Raw genomic sequence first — 23,374 nt, forward strand, 5'->3', positions numbered from 1 at the left:
TTCCAGCACTCATGGGATCTGAACCCTCCATTAAAGTTCAGTATTAGGGAAACTTCATTTACCCCAAACCCAGTCAATTATTCTCCCTTGGGAGAATCATTTGCTAGTTTTCAGGTCAGCTGTAGCAAGCCGCCTATTACAATACCACCCACTACAGCTGGCTTAGTGTGGCAGCAATGTCTGTGTCAGGTTTGACTCTGACAGAGCAGGGGGCTTGGATTTGTCTCTGGAGGAAGCTGAGCCAAGGAATTGAGTCCTAGAGAGCTTGGAGAGAACTAAATACCTTTAGTCTGCAGAGCTTTAGAGCCTGAGCAGAGTTGGTATCTTAGCTCTAGAGTTCAGAATAGGAAGCAGGGCTTCTCACTGCCATCTACGGAACCCGGACTCCAGGTCAAAGAGTCTTGGCTTTGGAGGTTGTACTATTTGATTTCCATTCCAGATACAACAGAAGCAACCTTTGGGCGAAAGTCCAAGTTCCCCTGGCTGTTGGTTTTATAGTTGTTGGTGTTCTCAGCACCCTTCCACCCCTTGCCTTGGAAATCCTGGGTCAGGGCAGAAGGGGTCACTAGGATGTTCTCACTATCCACAAAAATGGATAATCCTGTTTTGGGTCCTTCTGCAGTCTTGGCCTCAATTGCCCTTGTGGCAATGAGTTCCATAGGCTCATTATGCACAGGGTAAAAACACTTTCCTTCACTCAGTTTCACATTTCATGCCTTTCAATAATAATTTTTAAAAGGTGGGGGGTTGGAGTTTTAGGTAGAAAGTGGGGATGGGGGAAATGAGATTTCAAAACCCTAGAAGGGGAGTATTAGGGAAACCTGTATTATTTCACTGGGGCAAACCTGATTATTGTGACACCTTCCGCTGATGGCTGGCTAGGACAGACACCAGTGTCGGGGCTTAGCTGACATAGCAGGGCCTTAAATTTCCCACTGCAGAAAACGAGCCAAAGCCAAACAGATGAAGTTCTAACCTCAGGAAGGGGTAAGCAGGGGTCCCCTTCATCCATCCACGTCCACAGAGAGTCCAGGCTCCACGTCAAAACCCCCTGGATTTTCTACAAGTTCCTTCTACATTTCATTTAAAGCAGAAAAAAGCCTCTTCTGGCCCTGGCCCGGAGGCTGCATGTTCTTCCATGCATCCCTGGCTAAAGGACTGTGTTGACAAATGCAAAGTAAGGCACATTGGAAGATATAATCCCAATGATACATATAAAATGACAAGGTCTAAATTAGCTGTTACCACGCAAGAAAGAGATCTTGGCGTCATTGTGGATAATTCTCTGAAAACATCCACTCAATGTGCAGCAGCAGTCAAAAAAGTGAACACAATGTTGGGAACCATTAGGAAAGGGATAGATAATAAAACAGAAAATATCATAATGCCTCTATATAAATCCATGGTGCGCCCACACCTTCAATACGGACCCAACAGAAATGAACAAATAACAAAAAGCCCTCTCAGGGGCTCCAAACCACCCTATTCCTTCGACCGCTACACTAAGGCCCTTTTCAGCAGGAGGTAAGGACCTAGTGCCTGCAGTGCCCCCTCTTCTCTGGTCCCAGTCTCACCACTGTCCCCCTGTCTGTGATAGGAAAGGGGGCAGTGGTTATGGATGCCAGAGCCAGAAACAAACCCTCCAACAATGCGTACAATGGGTGTGAAGGGTTGGTATCTCTGGCCAGCTCCCACCCTGGGTGGAAACATAGGGGCGGGCAGAGAGGGGAAAACTCTGCCCCGATCCAGGGTGGCCTGCCACATCCTGCCGAGCCAACTTGGCTTGTGCATGCCAAGCATTCCTGCTACGCTCTGGCCCAGAAAGCCCGGATTTGGCCTGTAAGAGACTTTGCAGGTTTGGTGACCAGAGCTGCCTCCTGAGACTCTATTTTCTGCACCCAGCTGATCCGAGCAAAGCTACTACCCAAAGCTGGATGGGCAGGGTGTGAATGAAGGGGCCGAGGTGATGAGGGAAGGAAAGGTCAGTCACAACAGGTCAGAGTCCTGCCAAGTCAACCCCTCCCCCCAACAGACACTGCCCCACTGACCGCCCAGTACATGATGGAGAGAGAGCGCCGTCCTGCTGCAGGGAGTTCCGCAGGTTGGCTAGCACCAGGGCATAACACTGCAGGGAGCAGCCAGCTCAGCGATGAGCTAAATTAACCTCTAAGGCCCCCAGAGATAGTGGGGGGTCGGTCCCCCCGGGGGGCAGGGCAGGGGCTGGGGGGCACAGGCGAGGGGTCTGTGGGGCTGCAGGAGTGCAGACAGCCAGGGCAGGGTTAACAGGTGGGGTCCGCAGCGTTCAGGATCCGCCCCCGCGACCGCCCAGGAACCGGGGAAGCGAGTTTGGCCTGACAGGCAAGTAACCGGATTCCAGGGCGGGAGCTCGGATCTCTGCCCCCCGCAGTCCCACTCGAGCGCATCGAACCGCGGCGAGACCGGAGCGCAGGGGCAGCATGGGGGTCACTCTAGGGTACTGGGACGTCCGCGGGGTGAGTGCGGCCAGCGCCGGGCCAGCGCGGAGTGGGGCAGGCGGCCCCCCAGCTATGGGGGAGGGGTAAAGGAGTGGGGCAGGCAGCCCTAGCTATAGGGGAGGGTGCAGGAGAGGGGCAGGCAGCCCTAGCTATAGGGGAGGGTGCAGGAGAGGGGCAGGCAGCCCCCCAGCTATGGCGGGGCTGCAGGAGAGGGGCAGGCGGCCCCCCAGCTATGGGGGAAGGGTGCAGGAGTGGGGCAGGCAGCCTCTCAGCTATGGGGGAGGGGCAGGGCTGCAGGAGAGGGGCAGGCGGCCCCCTAGCTATGGGGGAAGGGTAAAGGAGTGGGGCAGGCAGCCCTAGCTATGGGGGTGGGGTGAGGGTGCAGGAGTGGGGTAGGCAGCCCCCCAGCTGTGGGGCAGGTCTCTGTAGGGGAATATATGGGTTGGCTCTATCAGGTTTGCTTGGGGTCACATGTCATGGTAGCCAAGATTTGCCTGGGGTAGGGGGATGGGCTCTCGCAAGCAGGCCAGTTGACAATTCAGCTGTGAGCCCTAGGAGAGCAGGGCCCCATCACGTGAAAGGGTCCGTCCCCTACCCTTCCCCAAGGGTGGGGCTGGGGGAAAGTCGTCCCTGCCTGGCAGCCAATGCACATGATGCGTCCCTGCAGAAAGCCCTACGCACTCCTGGCCCCTGCCCCTTTCTGCAGTGAAACTCTGATGGACCCGTCCCACTGCCAGGCCCTGACTGGGCACTTTATTTGTAACTCTTTAAAAGTTTTGTTTCCCAACAGCAGATGTCTTGGGGGAGGGGAGGCATGTCATTGGTGGGTGTAGTCCCCCCAGTGGCTGGTGGCTTGAAGGTCAGGAGCCCCATTGCAATTTTGCATTAGTTGCATTAGTTGCCACGTGGTCTCAGCAAGAAAAGCCCTCTTTGGGTCCACAGTGCAATGCAGGGTTCCTAACTCAGGCTAATGAAACTCCAACGAATAGAAACAAACTCAGGCTACTGAAACTCCCACGAGCATGTGTAATGCCATGGGGCAGGTGTGTTGTCGGTCTCCCCTCACACATATGGTGTGCGCTCTATGGTGGATTTGAGTCTGTTAGAACTTTAGCTTGTGCTTTTACAGTCCCACATGGGAAATTATTAATTAAATTGGAGAAAGATGGGGATTAATATGAGAACTGAAAGGTGGATAAAGAACTGGTTAAAGGGGAGATTAGAACAGGTCATACTGAAAGGTGAACTGCCAGGCTGGAGGGAGGTTACTAGGGGCGTTCCACTGAGGGATTGGTCTTCGGTCCAATCTTATTTAATATTTTCATTCATGACCTTGGCACAAAAAGCGGGAGGTATTGCCAATATGGAGGAGGACCGGAATATCGCACAGGAAGATCTGGAGGACCTTGAAAACTGGAGGAATAGAAATGGGATGAAATTTAATAGTGCAAAGTGCAGGGTCATGAATGTAGGCACTAACAACAAGAATATTTGCTATAAGATGGGGATGTATCTGTTGGAAGCAACAGAAAAGCCAAAAGACCTGAGTAAATTGCTTGATCACAGGATGCCTATGAGCCCCTGACCTGATGTGGCTGTGAAAAAGGCTAATGCAGTCCTAGGATGCATCGGGCGAGGTATTCCCAGTAGAGACAGGGAAGTGTTAGTACTGTTATACAAGGCACTGGTGAGACCTCATCTGGAATACCGTGTGCAATTCTGGTCTCCCATGGTTAAGAAAGATGAATTCTTCTTCGAGTGATTGTTCACGTCCATTACACATTAGGTGTACGCGCGCCGCGTGCACGGACGTCGGAAACTTTTTCCCTTAGCGGCTCCCGTCGGGCCGGCAGGGCCCCCTCCTTCCCGCCAGAGTGGCGCCCCGCTCCAGGGTATATATATCCCTGCCGACCCAACTCCTCCAGTTCCTTCTTACCGTCCGTGGCGGCATTGGAACAACTCTGTCTCTGGATCTGAGAGTGTCCCTTAGCAATAGTCATTAGTGTTATCTAATAGTAGTGTTGAGCCAGTAGTTAACAGCTCATTAGGGTACTTAAAGTTCCTGCCGTGGTTGTTTGTTCAACCCCGGCACCGGCCCTGGGCGGCGGGGTATGCCACACGCCCTAGGCTTCAAGGCTTGTGCCACGTGCCGCAGGCCTATGCCATTGAGCGACCCCCACGCCTCGTGTCTCCGTTGCCTGGGGGAAGCTCACCAGAAAGAGCGCTGCAAGATCTGCAAGGCCTTTAAGCCCAGAACTAAAAAGGAGAGGGACTTTCGCCTTAAGCAGCTGCTCATGGAGACGGCGTTACAGCCCTCCACTTCGACGGCACCATCTGCCTCCGTGCGGAGCGCCCCGGCATCGGTGCGGGAACCGGCACCGGCGGGTCACCCGAAGCCCGCGGCACCGACCCAGCGGGGAAATGCACGACGCCGATCGTCTTCGCCGGCGAAAGCGAAGGGCCAGTCTAAGGCCCGAGGACGCTCCCCGCGCAAGAGGCCGGCACCGGTAAAGACCTCGAGTGCCCCTAAGGCCGATACGGCCCCAACACGGACCCCGGTAGTGGCTCCGGCGCCGAAAGGCCCGTCGAGCCCCGGGATGGGCGCGTCGAGTGAGGATGAAGGGCTAGAGGAGCTCGTGGAACAGCCCTCCACTCCGGACACGTTTGAGGCAGCTAAGGACCTCATTGCTTTGTCCGTCGAGGCCCCGGCACGCGCTGAGGGCGCTCCGCCGATGCTGCCGCGTAGAGGCAAGCCGGCGATGTTGCGCCCATCACGGTCGCCGTCTCGGCACCGCTCCAGGAACCGGTCCCGGTCGAGCTCCGCCTCGGTGGACTCCCGGTTGCCCTCGGCGCAGGAAGCACCGCAGCAGTCGGGCTTCAACAAGCGGTCGGCACCGACTCAGCAACCGAGCACGAGTCGGCACCGCGAAGCGTCGGCGGTTCGTTACCCAAGGCCGACCAGTCGTAGCCATTCCCGGTCCCGCGATCACCGGTACCGTTCCAGGTCCAGGTCGGCGAGGCGCTATTCCAGGTCCTGGTCGCGGAGGCGCTACTCCCCAGAACCGGTCCGGCACCATCCTACGGCTCCACCGTGGCCTTCCAGGTCGCCGTCCGTGGTCTCGGGGGCTGACTCAGACCGGTACGGCGGGTATGCCCATAGGTCACGGGCCAGCAGAGACTACGGTCAGTCCCAATGGGGCCAACCGAGCCAATGGCCATTCTGGACACCCTGGGCCTACCACCAGCAAGGACCCCCATCGAGGGCCTCGAGATCCGGGCCTTCCCGGTACCGATCCCGCTCCCCGCGGCATCGCCCGCCATCGTATAGGGAGACAACGGTCTCTAGACCACCAGAGCGGGAAGGAGTGGACTCGGCACCGAGTATGGTGCCGTCCCAATCCCACGCTGCGGGTCAGGCCTCAGAGGAACAACTGGCTGATGCCGGGTTGCTGGACAATGAGGATGGGCAGAAGGCCCCGACCTCTTCCTCCTCGCCAGATGAGGAGGTAGCGGGCACATTGGTGTCCGGCCCTCCCCCGATCGACCATTGGGCACACCAAGACCTGCTTCGCCGGGTAGCCCTCAATCTGGGCTTGCAAGCGGAGGAGACTGTAGAGCAGGACGACCCCATGGTCGATATCCTGAGCCCAGAGGGCCCCTCCAGAGTCGCTCTCCCGATTATACGGACAGTACAGTCCAACTATAAGACGGTGTGGCAAACACCGGCCTCTAGTGCGCCAACTGCAAAAGGCGTGGAGAGGAAATACTTCGCCCCATCTAGAGGGTTTGACTTCCTCTTTCTTCACCCGTCCCCCTGTTCGCTGGTGGTCTCGGCGGTCAACGAAAAAGAGCGGCATGGCCAGCAAGCTCCTGCCCCCAAGGGCAAGGAAGCTAAGAGATTGGACTTATTCGGGAGGAAAGTCTATTCATCTGGGGGCCTTCAACTGAGGATCGCCAATCAGCAGGCGATTCTAAACAGGCACAATTTTAACTCGTGGGCATCAGTTGCCAAGTTTAAGGCCTCCCTCCCACCTGACGCGCATCAGGAGTTCACGGCCCTGGTGGATGAGGGAATGGCAGTGGCCAAGACCTCATTGCAGGCCGCACTAGACTCAGCCGACGCGGCGGCTAGAACAATTGCGTCGGGAGTCGTGATGAGGCGTTCAGCGTGGTTGCAGGCTTCAGGTCTCCCGCCAGAGGTACAGACCACGCTGCAAGACCTTCCGTTTGAAGGTTCGGGCTTGTTTTCCGACCAGACGGACGCCAGGCTACATAGCCTTAAGGACTCACGAGCGACCCTTAAGTCGTTGGGTATGCACACTCCGGTAACGCAGCGTAAGCCCTTTAAACCCCAGCCACCGCAAAGGCAATACCACCCTCGCCCCCGACACGAGCCGTACCGCCGTCGAGGCAGGGATAACAGGCGGAGACGTAACAATACGCCTAACCAGGGCCAGAGTCACGGCCAGGGCAAGCCACAGCCAGGGAATAAACCAGGCTTTTGAAGCTACGCCCAAGGACAGCGTACCATATCCAAAAAACATACCGGATCCTCCTCTGTTTTTCAAAGACCGCCTGTCCCATTTCTACCGGGCATGGTCGCGCATAACATCGGACCGATGGGTCCTGCGCACAGTGAAGGCGGGCTATACCCTCCAGTTTTCCTCGCCCCCTCCCTGCCATCCCCCTTCCCCGTCCCTCTTCAGGGACCCTTCTCACGAGCAACTTCTCACGCAGGAGGTTCAGACCCTTCTCGCTGCTGGAGCAGTAGAAGAGGTCCCAACAGACCTGAGGGGAAAAGGATTCTACTCCAGATACTTCCTGATCCCCAAGGCAAAAGGAGGCCTCCGTCCTATTTTGGACCTGCGCGAGCTAAACAAGTTTCTGATCAAAGCTCGCTTCCGTATGGTCTCCCTGGGAACTATTATCCCATCCCTGGATCCGGGGGATTGGTATGCTGCCCTCGATATGAAAGATGCCTATTTTCACATTGCTATCAATCCAGCCCACAGACGATTCCTGCGCTTCATGGTCGACCAGCGCCACTTCCAATTTACGGTCCTGCCCTTCGGCCTGGCGTCAGCACCACAAGTGTTCACGAAATGCATGTCCGTGGTGGCAGCCTTCCTTCGAAAGAGAAGGATGCGTGTGTTCCCGTACCTGGACGATTGGCTACTCGCGGGCAGGTCGGAGGCCGAGGTCCAATCTCACGTGAAGCTGGCCTTGCAGACGTTCGACAAGCTCGGCCTCCGGGTCAATGTGCCCAAGTCCACGTTAGTCCCCACACAGAGGCTGGACTTTATAGGTGCAACCCTGGACTCGGTAACTGCGCAAGCGAGCCTACCAGAGGCACGGTTCATGTCTATTCACAGAGCCGTAAGCTCGGTCCAAAAGTTCCCCACGACAACGGCAAGGTGTTGCATGCAGCTTCTGGGACATATGGCAGCTTGCACACACGTGGTCAGACATGCCCGCCTGGGGCTCCGACCTTTACAGTTGTGGTTCGCCCACATGCATTGCCCCAACAGAGACCCATTGGATCAAGTAGTCACGATCCCAAACCAGGTGCTCAGCTCGCTACGCTGGTGGCTCGATCGCCAACAGGTATGCGAAGGGATCCCCTTCGCTGCCCCACAGCCCACTCTGACGTTGGTAACAGATGCATCGGACCTGGGCTGGGGGGCGCACCTGGGGGAACTGCGGACCCAAGGGTTGTGGTCCAGAGAAGACAAGCTGCTTCACATCAATCTGAAGGAGCTAAGAGCGGTTCGCCTCGCCTGTCAGACCTTCCGCGCCACCATAAAGGGTCACAGCGTGGCAGTCCTGACGGACAACACTACCGCCATGTTCTATATAAACAAGCAGGGCGGGTCCCGGTCTTCTCCCCTCTGTCACGAAGCACTCCAATTATGGAACTTCTGTATAGCCCATGCGATACACCTCATCGTGACGTATCTTCCGGGAATTCAAAACGGCTTAGCGGACCGCCTCAGCCGCTCCTACCGAATGCACGAATGGACGTTGAAGCGAGACGTCCTGCATTCGATCTTCCAGAGGTGGGGCTTTCCCCGGGTGGATCTATTCGCCACCAGGGACAACAGACAATGCCCTCAGTTCTGCTCGTTCCAGAACCTCAGCCGGGGATCATTAGCAGATGCCTTCATGATCCTGTGGGGAGGGAGCCTGAGATACGCCTTCCCTCCGTTCCCACTCATACACAAGGTTCTCCTCAAGACCCGCAGGGACAGGGCGACGATCATACTCATCGCCCCGGCCTGGCCACGCCAGCATTGGTTCACGTCCCTGCTGGAACTGTCCATAGCCGATCCAATCACCCTCCCCCTCCATCGCGACCTAGTCACGCAAGACGAAGGTCGCCTACTCCACCCGAACCTGTCTTCGCTACATCTCACGGCATGGTATCTCTCTGGCTGAATGATGCAGAACACAGGTGCTCTCACCAAGTTCAGCAAATCCTCCTTAATAGTAGGAAGCCCTCTACAAGAGCGACCTACCTGACAAAATGGAAAAGGTTCTCCCACTGGTGTGAGCCTCAACGCATACAGCCTCTACAAGCCTCAGTTCCGTCTATCTTGGACTACCTACTGCACCTCAAGAATCAAGGGCTTGCGCCCTCCTCAATTAGAGTTCACTTAGCCGCTATTTCGGCTTTCCATCCGGGAGAGTTGGGAGTGTCAGTGTTCTCCAACCCCACAGTGGCCCGATTCCTCAAAGGGCTGGAAAGGGTGTTTCCCTACTCGCGCCCGCCTGTCCCGGCGTGGAGTCTGAACCTAGTCCTATCAAGACTCATGAGTCCTCCCTTTGAGCCCCTAGCCACTTGCTCCCTCACGCACCTCTCGTGGAAGGTGGCGTTTCTCGTGGCCATCATGTCGGCCAGAAGGGTATCGGAATTGAGGGCCCTCTCTTCGGAACCACCCTATACAGTGTTCCATAAAGATAAGGTGCAACTGAGGCCGCACCCCAAATTCCTCCCAAAGGTGGTATCACAGTTTCACATGGGGCAGGTCATTTGCCTACCGGTGTTTTTCCCTAAACCCCATACGGACCCTCACCAATGCAGCCTACATACCCTGGATGTCCGAAGGGCGTTGGCATTTTACCTGGAACGGACCAGGTCATTCCGCAGAACACCCCAGCTGTTCATTGCGATTGCGGAACGTATGAAAGGCTTGCCTATCTCGACACAGCGCTTGTCGGCATGGATTGTGCATTGTATACGCACCTGTTATGAGCTCGCCAATGTTCCGGCCCCGGAGATCCGGGCCCACTCGACTAGAGCCCAAGCGTCCTCTACGGCCTTCTTGGCACAGGTCCCTATCCAGGAGATCTGCAAGGCAGCCACCTGGTCGTCCATACATACGTTTACAGCCCACTACGCGATCCATCATCAGACCAGAGAGGACGCAATGGTCGGTCGGGCTGTGCTACAGTCAGTTGTACCTTGACTCCTACCCACCTCCAATGGTAAGCTTGGGAATCACCTAATGTGTAATGGACGTGAACAATCACTCGAAGAAGAAAGAATGGTTACTTACCTTCTGTAACTGTTGTTCTTCGAGATGTGTTGTTCACGTCCATTACACTTCCCACCCTCCTTCCCCTCTGTCGGAGTCTCCAGCAAGAAGGAACCGGAGGGGTCGGGTCGGCAGGGATATATATACCCTGGAGCGGGGCGCCGCTCTGGCGGGAAGGAGGGGGCCCTGCCGGCCCGACGGGAGCCGCTAAGGGAAAAAGTTTCCGACGTCCGTGCACGCGGCGCGCGTACACCTAATGTGTAATGGATGTGAACAACACATCTCGAAGAACAACAGTTACAGAAGGTACGTAACCGTTCTTTCAAACTGGAACTGGTGCAGAGAAGGGCTACTAGGATAATCAGAGAAATGGAAAACATACTGTACAAGAGCTGACTCAAAGAGCTTGGCTTGTTTAGCTGAACCAGATGAAGGCTGAGGGGAGATGTGATCGTTCTCTGTTAATACATATAGGGAGGGAGAGGAGTTATTTAAGTTAAGCGCCAATGTGGACACAAGAACAAACGGCTATAAACTGGCCATCAACAAGTTGAGCCTTGAAACTAGATGAAGATTTCTGACCATCAGAGGAGTAAAGTTCTGGAACAGCCTTCTAAGGGGAGCAGTGGGGGCAAAATACCTAACCGGTTCAAGACTGAGCTTGATGAGTTTATGGAGGGAATGATGAGACTGGCTACAATGACATGTGGCCCGTCTGTGACTGCTAGTAGCAAAAATCCCTAATGGCTGGAGACGGGACACTCGATGGGGAGGGCTCTGAGTTACCCCAGAGGATTCTTTCCCAGATGTCTGACTGGTGAGTCTTGCCCACATACTCAGGGTTCAACAGATCACCATATTTGGGGTCAGGAAGGAATTTCCCCCCAGGTCAGATTAGCAGAGACCCTGCATTTTTTTTGTTTTTGTTTTTTTTACCTTCCTCTGCAGCACGGGTCACTTGCAAGTTTAAACTAGTGTCAATGGTGGATTCTTGGTAATTTGAAGTCTTTAAATCATGATTTGAGGAGTTCAGTTACTCAGCCAGAGGCTAGGGGTCTATTAGAGGAGTGGGTGGGGGAGGTTCTGTGGCCTGCGATGTGCAGGAAGTCAGACTAGACGATCATGATGGTCTGGCCTTCCAGTCTGAGCGATGGAGGTTCCCTGGTTCAATGCCCTGCGTGGTGTGTTGGCTAAGGTAGAAGCCATCACGCATGATCTGTGTATAGTCCTGGGCTCCAGCAGCTATGAGCAGAATTGGGAGGAAGGTCAATTTATCTTGCTTTCTCGGAGATGGGCAAGCTCTGGGCTCGCCCAATGGAACTGGAGGGATCCTGGGATATAAATGCTCTCGTGCTCCTCTTTTCAGCTTGCTCACGCCATCCGACTGCTGTTGGAATACACGGACACTCCCTATGAGGACAAGCAATACAGCCCCAGTGGGGAAGGTAAGGTGTCATGGGTGGAGATTGCGCCCCGGGCTGCTTTGCCCTGTGGAGCGTGAGACAGGCACTTGCAAGGTGCATTGTCTTTTGCAGTCTTGGCAGGGAACCTGTGTGGAGATCAGAACTGGTGTTGGGGAGGGATACAGAAGTGGTTGGGTCTGTACCAACCTCGTATTGTGAGAGAGGGGTGCGCTGTTATCGTTAGGGCTAAGGGATGTTTTAAGATCTATGCTCAACAGTGTTAAATAGCAATAAGTGTCCAGGTCCTTTAACAGCACTGAATGGTGCCCTTGTTCACATGGCATCTTGGCTCCTGAGTCACCTTAGAGCAGGCCCTTCAATTAGGGTCTAAGCTTGTTGAAGGCAATAGAGAGGCTGATGCTGGATCAAGCCCAGATCGCAGCTGGAAATTGCAAGGAAATCATTGACTCGGGCCAGATTTTTTCCACTGCAAAAATCTATCAAGTTGCAGGTTGCAGATCACACCAGGCAGGAGACCAGCAGCTTTTGCTGCCACCCCTGAAATTAACCAGGACAACTCTGCAGGGCTGTGGTAGAAACTAGTTCTGAGCAGGCTGTAACCTTAGACTCGCTGTTAGCAATGAGCTCCCTGGAGGTGCTCAGGTTTCAGCAGCTGTGTTAGAAATTGCCTTTTCCTCTCTGTCTGAGGATGGGATGTGTGGATTAGTCAGCTAGCGAGGTCAGTTCCAGAGGGCCGGCTGTACAGCCCCTCTGCATTAATGGGGAGGAGGTTCAGACCCTCTTCTCCCTCCTGCCTTAGGTCACTCCTCCTCCAAAGTCTGGTTCTACCGGGCCTGTATTGGCTTCTATTTGCTGTTGCTTACAAGGCCCGGCCCTGCTCCTGTGGCAGTTGATAGCAGAACTCCCACTGCTTTCAGCGAGAGCAGGGATCTGCCCTATATTAAGACAGTGCCCTCTGTCCGGAGCTGGCCTTTCTGCTGCTGTAAGGGACAGACTTTGAGGGGCCCAACGCCAGTTGGAGTCCATGGGAGCTGGGAGCATTGCTCAACCCTGGCCAGCCTGTTTCTAGAAGGCAGCTTTGTAACAGCCACTTCCTATCTCTGCTCTCCCAGGGGCTTGGGTTAACTCTTCCATGGCTGCAGAGAGACTCTGTGACTCTCTTGGCTTGGACTAATTTCCCACCTTGTTGTTTTTTTTTTTTTTGCTGAGTCATGCATCCCGAGATTTGGTTATATCATTCTGAAGGTTACGGGGCTGCTCTTTGTCACAGTGAGCGATATAAGAAACCCCAGCTGTGTCAAAGCAACACATTCTCCCCGAGCAGAAAGTGCAGCTGGATGAGTGCGCGGGCAGGGAGTGGTGAGGGAGGGGGGTGATGAGGTCAGGTTGCTTTTGGGCATGGATCCTTTACAATGACATTGCACATTTCTATCCCTTTAGAATCACAATAAAATTCTACCTCACAACTTCCCAGGGCACCATGAAAGTAAAATTCCCCTTTCAACTGAGACTCAGAAAGGGTGAGTGACTTTGCGTTAAGGTCATCCCGGCTTTGTCCTCACTGCAAAAAGGTGTTTGTAGTTATTTCTCTCTCTGTAAACTCATGGTGGAGACAAGAGACTGGAGTTTTTACCTGGATGCAGCTAGTTGAGGTCTACCCTATCAATCAGCTACATCAGTGGTTCTCATCCTGTTTACCATTGTGTACCACATCCCAGTGCTACCTGTATGGCCCTGAGTATGGCACATGGGCCGCAGCTCTGTGCTGATTGGGCTGCAAGCGGCCTGCAGGCCGCAGGTTGAGAACCACTGAGCCACATCAAGGTAAGAACCGCAGTGCCTTGGCCCCACCAGAATTTTACATCGAGACAGCTATCGCAGTGTAAAAACACCCTTTCTTGCAGTGGTGACCAAGCCCCAATGAGTGAGTGACAGAGCTGGGAGTGGAACCCAGGTGTCCTCACGCCAAGCCTATGCTCTAACCACTAGACTGTACTCTCTTTATGGAAAAGAACTAGCTGTACACTGGACAAGGAAATCCAGTTCCGGCAGATTGTCCTTACACTGCGGACAATCACAGAGCCAATCCTCTGGCTGGGACTCGGGACCCTGGCTGGAACCTATACCAGGAGGTGCTTGTCACAAGCAATAGCATCATTTGTCTTGATTAAAGACAGTAAGAATTACAATTCTTGCCTTTCATGGCTGGGGAGAGGGAGATTCTCAGCTGATGTAAATGGATCTGCCTGGATTTACAGAAGCTGAGGATAAGACCTTAGGTTTGTATCAGGATAAGTGACCCATGGGGGCCTATGAGTATTCTCAGGAACTCGTGCCCTGCCCCTCCCCCCTGATTCTGCTGGGTTTATATTCTCCCTGCCCTCCCAGTAAATCCTCTCAGGGTCTGTCTACATTGCAGTTGGAGGTGTAACTGCAGCTTGTGCCTCTAGCTAGCTTGCATGCCAATAGCAGTGCCGGCTATACAAGTTCACCTGGGACCCTGGGTATGTACCTGGGCAGCTGGCCCGTGCTGACACAGCTTCACTGCTATCGGTACCTGCACTATCCAGATCAAAGCTGGCTCGGGTGTGTCTACATGTGCTGCAATTACACCCCTAGATTGCACTGCAAACAGACCCTATGTCCCCGGGGTTAGAGGACCCCGGGCTTATATCCCAGTTCAGGCTGCACTAGTGGGGATGGATTTGCCGCACGTTTATTTCATAGCCAGCATGGCACCTGCAGGTAAACAGACTTTTGAGCACTGATAAACAAAGCCAGATTGCATATGGCCACTGACGCTTTGCTTATCACCCTGTGTCGAACGGAAGTGTGAGGATTTCATATCATTGGGGTTTGCGTGCGCCCTGCCTGATTGTAAAGGGGACCTGAGCCAGCAGGGAAGCGGTTAAATCCGGACACAGAGCATAGCCATATCGGCCCCTAGGATAGGTGGTATCCTCTGAGCACCTCACAGTTTTTACTGTATTTAGCCTCACAATCCCCCAGTGTGGTAGGAAAGTGCAGTTAGTCTCGGATCCCAGTTTTACAGCTGGGGAACTCAGGCTCTGAACGGCTTCGTGATTTCCCCAAGGGAACCCAGGAAGTGTATGGCAGAGCAGAGATTTGAACTTCAGTCTCCCAAATCCCAAGGTTCATGCTCTTAACTACTGGACCATCTCATTAGAGACGGGCTTCCCGGCAGGAACGGTCTTTGATTCTGTGTTTGTCTGGCACCCAGCACCCTGTTCTCAGCTGGCCTCAGGCACTCCAGTAATAAACACCATATTGTGATCATGGTGTCTAGCCTTGGCACTGAGCCATTTCATTATGTTTCTGCAAGGTCGGTAAATGGCACCGTCCAGGAACGAGAGGCCAGCGTGGGTGGGAGTGTTGGCCAAAAGGATCAGATGTGGAGGCTTGATGTTAGCCACGTAAATGAGCAGCTTGGCTTTCCTCAGTGGCACTGAGCAGCTGCAACTCCAAGGGATTTCGATGGGAGCAGGCGGTGCTCGGTACTTCTGAAAATCAGGCGCCCATGGCCAGGTTTGGCATCTAAAATCAGAGGCCAGTGGTGAAAATTGTGGCCGTTAAGTATCTATTGCTGCAGCACTGCTCCTTCGTGCTTGGATGTGCTGAGGCTTTTCCCTGTTTTTTCTAGGCCCAGATGCCAAGCTGCATGTCCGGAATGGCACAGCTCAGGAATGGGAGCGGGAACACAGGTGGCTTTCAAAGTGGCCTGGCCCAGTGTTAGAGCAGCCCAGGGGGGTGCTGTAAGCTACCACAGCCTTGAGTGGCTGCTCTGCTATGTCAGAACAGGCATGCCCCTTGCCAGGAGCTGAGCAGAAGTGTGGTATAGGGCATGGGTATCGAGTTGTATGGGTCTATGGTGCCCGTGCTCCAGGAATATTCAGGGTCCGTGGTGTCCATGCTCCACCAGTGTTCGGGGCTGGGTCTCTCCTCCGGCCCTGCCTGCTGCCCCCAGGTGATTTAAAAGAGCCTGGGGGGCCCGGGCTGCTGCCGCCACCACCACGTAGAGGGGCTAAGGCACCTTCCTGCCTGGCCTCGGTCCTTGCCACTCCTGGAAGCAGCTGGCATGGCCCCACGGCCCCGGGGTGGTGGTCTCCACATGCTGCCCCCGCCCCGAGCACAGACGCCGCAGCTTCCATTGGCCGGGAACTGTGGCCAATGGGAGCTGTGGGGGCGGTGCTTGTGGGCAGCGATGCGCGGAGACCCCTGGCCTCCCCTCCTAGGAGCCGCTGCCAGAGGGGTTTGCGGGTCACTTTCGGGAGCTGCCTGAGGTAAGCACCGGACCCCTCACTCTCTCCCGCACCCCTGCCCCAGCCCTGAGCCTGCACCCAAACTCTCCCAGAGCCCAAATCCCCCTCTGCACCCAAACTCCCTCCCAGAGCCCACACCCCCTCCTGCACCCCAACCCCTTACCCCAGCCCACAGCCCGCACCCAAACTCCCTGCCAGAGCCTTAGGCAGGTGGTGGTGGGCACTTGGACCCATTCTAGACTCCACCAAAAATTATACAAACCTGCTGCCCCAGGGATAGGGCTGTCCAAGGGTGGTGGGAAGTTCTGTCTGGGTTCTGGCCCTTTCCTGCTGCTAGAGTGGTGCAAAGGGGCCAGCCTGGGGACCTAAGTCTTTTTCCAGCCCTGGACTTGGAGCAGTGTTGGTTAGAGGTGAGTCATGGGCCAGGGCCCTCTCCCCTCAGCTCCTGGGGTGTGGGGAGAGGGAGAGAGCAGGGGACTCAATCTCCAATTCTACCACCAGTCACTGTTGTTGTTGGGTGGGGGGGTGAAGAGGATGGGAGGGAAAGGGACACAGTGAGTGTGTGGGTGGCAGGGGAGAGATGCAGTGGAGTGGGTGTTTGTGGGGTGCATTGCTGGTTAGAGATGCAGTGGAGGGGTTGGGATGCAGTGAGTGGGTGTGGGGAGTGGGGTGGGAGATGCAGAGTGTGGGTGTGGGGAGGGAGATGCAGTGGGTGGGTGCGGTGAGGGTGGCAGGGGAGAGATGCAGTGCGGTGGGTGTTTGTGGGGTAGCAGTGATGGTTGGGATGCAGTGAGTGGGTGTAGGGAGTGGGGTGGGAGATGCAGTGGTGGGGAGGTGATGTTGATTAGGAGATGCCGTGGGGTGGGATTGGAGGGTTGGTGGTGAGGGAAATGCAGTGGGGGGGGCAGGTGTTCATGCCATAGGACTTACCATCCTGTTCTTTACCTCCAGGTCCTGATTATGATATAAGCCAATGGACTAACGAGAAAGAGAAGCTGGGGCTGGATTTCCCGAACGTACGTAGCAGCCTCCTTTGCCGTTACCCATGTGTCGCTGGGGAGGACAGGGTCAGAGAGGGAAGTGGTTGGAGACTAGCAGCTTTCACTGCCGGCTCTGAGGTGGAGCCAGGCCGTTGGCTGGGGAAGGGCTCCCAGCTCTGCAGTGCCCCCTTGGCTGGTGCAGGAGACTCAGGCCTTGCTGTCTTTGCAGCAGCGAGCACGTGGCCGTGCCTAGCCTGAGTATGATCGGTGGTTGTGCATGGCTATAAGGTTAAATGCTAGGCACTGAACAGTGAATCTGGGGCCCTGCTGTCCACCTGCTCCCCCAAGCAGAGTAAAAAAGTGCAGGGTCTGCTCATGAGACACTTAGCTCTACTCTTTGACCTCCCGCCGACTAGGAGGCACAAGTAGCTTGGTGGCTGCAGTGCCTTCCAAGAGTAGGATAAATGGGTGGGAAGAACTTATCCCCTGACATCCTCTCTTTGCCCTCCCAGCTCCCCTATCTCATTGACGGCCAGACAAAGCTCACGCAGAGCAATGCTATCCTCCGCTACGTAGCGCGCAAACACAAGATGGGTGAGTATTGCTGCAAGTCAAAGGCTTGTCTGCACGGGGAACTTGACTGGAAAAGCTCCTATGGAATAGGTCCCCAGTCCAGAGTAAAAGTGATGGGCCATTATTCTAGAAGACCTAGGTCATTCCAGAATAGCTGGGCTGGTCAATTCCCCCCAGTGAAGACAAGCCCTTAGAGGCTAGTTGAGATTTAAACCATGGTTGCTGAGCCTCTCTGCCCCTGTGTGTTTTCTGGCTCCCAGCTGGCGAGAGTGAGGAGGAGATGCAGAGAGTGGACATGCTGGAGAACCAGGTGATGGATTTCCGCCTGGCCTTTGCAAGGATCTGCTACAACCCTGACTTCGTGAGTGCATCCCTGCTCCCCTGGGGGTGTGGGTCATAACTGGAGTGCAACAGATGACTCAGGAGGGTCACATGAGGTTAACAGGTGTAGATATAATCCAGAGCTTTACAAGCCTCCATTAATTACCTGGGAAGAAGAGTAGTTATCCCCATTTTACAGAGGTGGGGGAGAGAGAAGTGATGTGACTTGCCTGAGGTCCCACAGTAAACCAGTAGCAGAGGTAAGATAGAATTTGAGCTCTCCCTAGATTCAACACTGCCTGTTCCCCCATCCCACGCTGCCTCACAGACAAAGAGAGGTGGAATTGGTCAGGGATTATGTGTCAGAGCAGACCAGTCTGTGAAGTCTATTACGGCTCCTCTTTAGCCACAGCCTCTTCCTTCAAAGGAAGGTGAATAATTTCTATCATGCACCAGACTAGTTACCTGATGTTGGCATGGGAGGGAGGAGAGTGTCTGGGATGGGAGATCCCTTCAGATGATCAGTTTATGCCCCAAAAGTTGGGACTGAATTACCCCCGTCACTGCCTTGGGACACCTTAGAAAGCCAGAACTCTGAGTTGCTCTGGGGTGGTGGGGATTGCGAGGATTTGACCCACAGCTCCCTTGCTTCTATTTTCCCTTTTGCAGGAGAAACTGAAGCCGGAGTACTTGGAGCAGCTGCCCGGGAAGCTGAAGCTGTTCTCCCAGTTCCTGGGGATCCAGAAGTGGTTTGCTGTGGAGAAGGTATGTCACTAGACAGGGACTGAGGACATAGCTGCTCCATGTTAAAGAGAGGCCAGAGATGGGAAGTGCAGATCGGGATGGTTCTGATCTGAGGCTCTGCTTATTTTCATTCTAATTTCCAAGCTCACCTATGTCGACTTCCTCGTGTACGACATCCTGGATCAGCACCGCATGTTCGCGCCCAAGTGCCTGGATCAAATAAAGAATCTGAAGGATTTTCTTGACCGATTTGAGGTGAGCTTGGCCCTGACTCCCCTGTGACATGCTGCTCTCTGGATCTCCAGGGCTGGCCAAGCTAGTTCCAGTTCTGCAGGGTCTACAGCATGTGACCCTTGGTCAAGTTACTTTTCCCAATTAAGGTTGATAGATGGTTTCCATTCTAAGCCTTCTGCACCCTTTATCTTGTCAAAACAATAACCCACCTCTTGGTCCTTTTCACAATATATGGAATCGGAGTTCACCTTAAACAGGAGGTGTTCATTATAGAAGACAATCACACACTAAAGACACACAAACAAGTTTACACACAGCTCAAGTTCCAGCACTGTCTCCCTTGTGAAGAGCTCAAGACAGGGAACTGGTGAACAGCACATAGTCATAAGAACATAAGAACATAAGAAAGGCCGTACCGGGTCAGACCAAAGGTCCATCTAGCCCAGTATCCTGTCTACCGACAGTGGCCAATGCCAGGTGCCCCAGAGGGAGTGAACCTAACAGGCAATGATCAAGTGATCTCTCTCCTGCCATCCATCTCCACCCTCTGACAGACAGACAGGCTAGGGACACCATTCCTTACCCATCCTGGCTAATAGCCATTAATGGACTTAACCACCATGAATTTATCCAGTTCTCTTTTAAACTCGGTTTTAGTCCTAGCCTTCACAACCTCCTCAGGTAAGGAGTTCCACAAGTTGACTGTGCGCTGCATGAAGAAGAACTTCCTTTTATTTGTTTTAAACCTGCAGTCTATTAATTTCATTTGGTGACCCCTAGTTCTTGTATTATGGGAATAAGTAAATAACTTTTCCTTATCCACTTTCTCCACATCACTCGTGATTTTATATACCTCTATCATATCCCCCCTTAGTCTCCTCTTTTCCAAGCTGAAGAGTCCTAGCCTCTTTAAAAAGAAGAACAGGAGTACTTGTGGCACCTTAGAGACTAACTGTTCTTCTTTTTGCGGATACAGACTAACACGGCTGTTACTCTGAAACTAGCCTCTTTAATCTCTCCTCATATGGGACCCGTTCCAAACCCTTAATCATTTTAGTTGCCCTTTTCTGAACCTTTTCTAGTGCCAGTATATCTTTTTTGAGATGAGGAGACCACATCTGTACGCAGTATTCGAGATGAGGGCGTACCATCGATTTATATAAGGGCAATAATATATTCTCAGGCTTATTCTCTATCCCCTTTTTAATGATTCCTAACATCCTGTTTGCTTTTTTGACCGCCTCTGCACACTGCGTGGACATTTTCAGAGAACTATCCACGATGACTCCAAGATCTTTTTCCTGACTTGTTGTAGCTAAATTAGCCCCCATCATATTGTATGTATAGTTGGGGTTATTTTTTCCAATGTGCATTACTTTACATTTATCCACATTAAATTTCATTTGCCATTTTGTTGCCCAATCACTTAGTTTTGTGAGATCTTTTTGAAGTTCTTCACAGTCTGCTTTGGACTTAACTATCTTTAGCAGTTTAGTATCATCTGCAAACTTTGCCACCTCACTGTTTACCCCTTTTTCCAGATCATTTATGAATAAGTTGAATAGGATTGGTCCGAGGACTGACCCTTGGGGAACACCACTAGTTACCCCTCTCCATTCTGAGAATTTACCATTAATTCCTACCCTTTGTTCCCTGTCTTTTAACCAGTTCTCAATCCATGAAAGGACCTTCCCTTTTATCCTATGGCAGCTTAATTTACGTAAGAGCCTTTAGTGAGGGACCTTGTCAAAGGCTTTCTGGAAATCTAAGTACACTATGTCCACTGGATCCCCCTTGTCCACATGTTTGTTGACCCCTTCAAAGAATTCTAATAGATTAGAATTCTAATAATCACCTAGTAGCTGAATAATATATTGCAAGTGCACATCATTACAGTCCTGAATTTCTCAAGCTTGGTTCTTGGGCAGAGGAGATTTTGAAGAGCAGAAAGAGTTTGGAACCGAACAAACTGTTTTTGAGAGATGGAGCTTTGAGAAGTTACAGGACTTCCTGCTTTTAGAAAGTGCTTTATCTACTCCTAAACCTAGAGTAGCTTGGCAACGTAAGGGCCTGGCTTTCAGAAGTGCTGAGTGAAATCCATCGGAGCGGTGAGTGGTCAGCAGCTTTGAAAAATCACATCCTTGGGGCCTGATCCAAAGCCTTTTGAAGTCTGTGTCAAGGCTCCCACTGATTTCAGCAAACTTTGGATCAGACTCTTGGTCCTCCAGAAGAACTGGGCCATAGGACATGTCTGATAACACGTGGCTGCATGCCTTTCTGGTTTGCAATGGGGAGCGATTCCCAAGCAGCTGTTTGGCTGTGGCCCATGCTGAATTTCTGGCGGTGATGATGGGTAGGGGGCATGTGAGGAGCTGATGATGTCTCTTTACGTTGATGGATCTTCTTCTGCTTTCCCTGTAGGCCCTGGAGAAGCTCACTGCCTACATGAGTTCTAGCCGCTACAGGAAGACTCCCATTTTCTGGAGAACTGCCCAATGGAGCAACAAAAAGGAGAAGGCTCAAGTGGAGCTCAGCAAATGTCAAACAACTCTCTTGGCATTGACCCACTACAGCATCTGAGAAGGAGACGGAGACCCCTGGAATCCCTCTTGCTTGCAAAGTCCCATTAAACAGCAAATCAGTAATAGCTGAAATCCGCAAGCCCTGTTGTAATCCTTCCCACTAAGCTAGCTGCGATTCCCACTTACTGGCTAATGAAAACATTTTGGTGACTGTATAGTCGTCTCAGCTTATTGACTTTCCTGGTTTCTATTTGTTTTTTAAAAATAGATCTCTAGGGAGTTCTGATTAGTAGACCCTTAGTTCTACTTTTAAACCTCTTCTGAGTTTCAGCATTTATCCCAGCATGCAGGCCAGTTCCTGTTTCCATTGGTGCTCTTCAGATGGCCAAGTGGCTCTTTGACAAAGGGCTCTGAATTTCAGAGGTGTTGAGCACCTACCACTCCTTTGAGCCCATGTGCATATGAAAATATAAACAGAAAGATAATTCTCCCCTCCCCTTAAACCTGCTCTCTCCTGGAGCACCCCACACACACCGGCTTGTGATCACACACGCAGAAAGAACATTTTGTTTCAGAGGGGACGGAAGATTTCCCTTTTGTGACTAGAGATGTATAAGAAGTTGGCTAGTTCCTGGGGGCCAGCGTGAGAAAGCCCTGATGTCATATCCAATGCATAATCAAGGTACTAATTAAATCACCATCCTCCCCTCCGACAGGACAGCTCAGCCAAGTAGAGGGGAGAGGGGAGAGGAAGATGAATGCACCCAAACAGGTTTGTAAGTGTGCTGCATCCTGACACAGAGGGCCAGATCCCCAAGAGAACTCAGTCTGGCCCCTCCATTTAGGTGCCTACAGCAGAGCTGAGCTGTCTGGAAGCTTGGTCCCAAAGCACTGAGCTGCTGCAGGGTTGCACACAGCTGAGAGAGCAAGTAATGCAGTGCTTGTATGTGCTGGGAGCAGGTTTAGGGAGAAGTAGTCTGGATTTGTGCAACCGCAAAGAACCCCAGGGCAGTAGTGGAGAGTAGCAAAGAGGGACCCAGTCATTCCAATCGGGTGGAGGTTTTGAGGCTTATGTAAATCCCTGGCCTTTCAATCTCTAAAGCCACAGGCCTCTGCTGTGTAAGCTAAAGCAGATCTCCTTTAGCTGGCAGATGTAATAGGTCCTTTATCTACCTTGTGGGTTCAGCTACTAGCTCAGGGGCGGGCAAACTTTTTGGCCTGAGGGCCGCATCGGGTTTCATAAATTGTATGGAGGGCCGGTTAGGGGAGGGGGTTGTGGCCTGGCCCCCACCTCCTATCTGCCCCCCTGGGGCCCCTACCCCATCCAACCACCCCTTCTCCCTGTCCCCTGACTGCCCCCGGAACCCCTGCCCCTGACTGCCCCCCCCCATCCAATCCTTTCTCTCATTCCTGATGCCCACCGGCTTGAGCTGGGCCACACCGTTGCCAGCGCACAGCTCAGAGACAGGGTCAGACCTGGCTCTGCAGCTGTGCTGCTCCAGGAGCTCACAGCCCCACCGCCCAGAGCATGGTGCCGGCAGAAGAGCAAGAGAGCTGAGGCTGTGGGGGAGGGGGGACAGCAGGGGAGGGGCTGGGGGCTGGGCAGGATGGTCCCGCGGGCTGTAGTTTGCCCACCTCTGTACTAGAGGACACCATCACATTTGCTTCTTTGTACACAGAGCCAGTACATTACACAGTGAGTGCCAGTGTTCATGGCAACGTCTGTGACTATATCTCCCTTGCTGAGCAGCATGTGAGCCGGGGACTCCCTGTGTTTCTTCCTCCAATCTCTTGCAAACTAGGAGTGTATGCCCTTTGTTCCCCACAACGATCACACAACACGGCTTTCCCCTGTGCCTAAACACAAGGGCCAGCTACCCTGACACGAGCATGGAGAAATGGTGACCCCAGAGGGGCAGAGGGTGAGGTGCTGATGGGGAAGGAGATGGGGAGCAGCAGGCTGACAGCACAGGAGAAAACCTGGTGTAATGTGGCTAAGGAGTGGGATGGCTGGGGGCCAAAGGGCAAGTGGAGGTACAGAGGAGAGATACCCCATATCAGAGCAAGTACAAAGTGATGCTGGTGTGAGAAGGAGAAAACCCTGGAGGACGTAAGTAGGGCCTGGGCCTTTTGGAAACCCTTGCACGGGGAGGGGGAAGGTATCGATTGCCCACCCAGAGTACTGTTCCTGGAGTACTGCGTTGGAAGGATGCCAGCTCGGCCCAATCCCCTCTTTGCCCTTGCAGTTGATGCTCAGTGCAACCGTGGCTGATGCCCGCGGGCAGTG

General features: G+C 53.4%; 1 protein-coding gene across 7 annotated transcripts; it reads left to right on the top strand.

Annotated features, from left to right (window-relative positions):
* Positions 1-1,778: 1,778 nt before the first annotated feature.
* LOC128837446 (glutathione S-transferase 2-like) lies at positions 1,779-21,302 on the top strand. 7 transcript variants are annotated; one of them, XM_054028651.1, is made up of 9 exons: positions 1,779-1,839; positions 11,376-11,454; positions 15,095-15,155; positions 16,665-16,729; positions 17,206-17,287; positions 17,527-17,627; positions 18,257-18,352; positions 18,476-18,586; positions 20,987-21,302. In XM_054028651.1, the coding sequence occupies exons 1-9, from the start codon at positions 1,790-1,792 to the stop codon at positions 21,143-21,145; spliced, it is 804 nt and encodes a 267-aa protein (XP_053884626.1). In that variant the 5' UTR covers positions 1,779-1,789; the 3' UTR covers positions 21,146-21,302. The 7 variants fall into 7 exon arrangements, with proteins under 7 accessions (XP_053884626.1, XP_053884627.1, XP_053884629.1 ...); XM_054028652.1 differs by lacking the exon at positions 1,779-1,839 and adding an exon at positions 1,861-1,995; XM_054028657.1 differs by lacking the exon at positions 1,779-1,839 and adding an exon at positions 1,892-1,981.
* Positions 21,303-23,374: the final 2,072 nt, after the last annotated feature.

This window comes from Malaclemys terrapin, chromosome 4, assembly GCF_027887155.1.
Source record: "Malaclemys terrapin pileata isolate rMalTer1 chromosome 4, rMalTer1.hap1, whole genome shotgun sequence".
Classification (NCBI taxonomy): Eukaryota; Metazoa; Chordata; order Testudines; family Emydidae; genus Malaclemys; species Malaclemys terrapin.

What these genes read in the sequence shown, in the direction of transcription:
- LOC128837446 (XM_054028651.1), top strand. Translation starts at nt 1,790, where the DNA reads ATGCCAAGCATTCCTGCTACGCTCTGGCCCAGAAAGCCCGGATTTGGC. An exon ending in GAATGGGAGCGGGAACACAG is followed by an intron (nt 15,156 to 16,664) that starts GTGGCTTTCAAA and finishes CTTTACCTCCAG; the next exon opens with GTCCTGATTATGATATAAGC. An exon ending in TCTGCTACAACCCTGACTTC is followed by an intron (nt 17,628 to 18,256) that starts GTGAGTGCATCC and finishes TCCCTTTTGCAG; the next exon opens with GAGAAACTGAAGCCGGAGTA.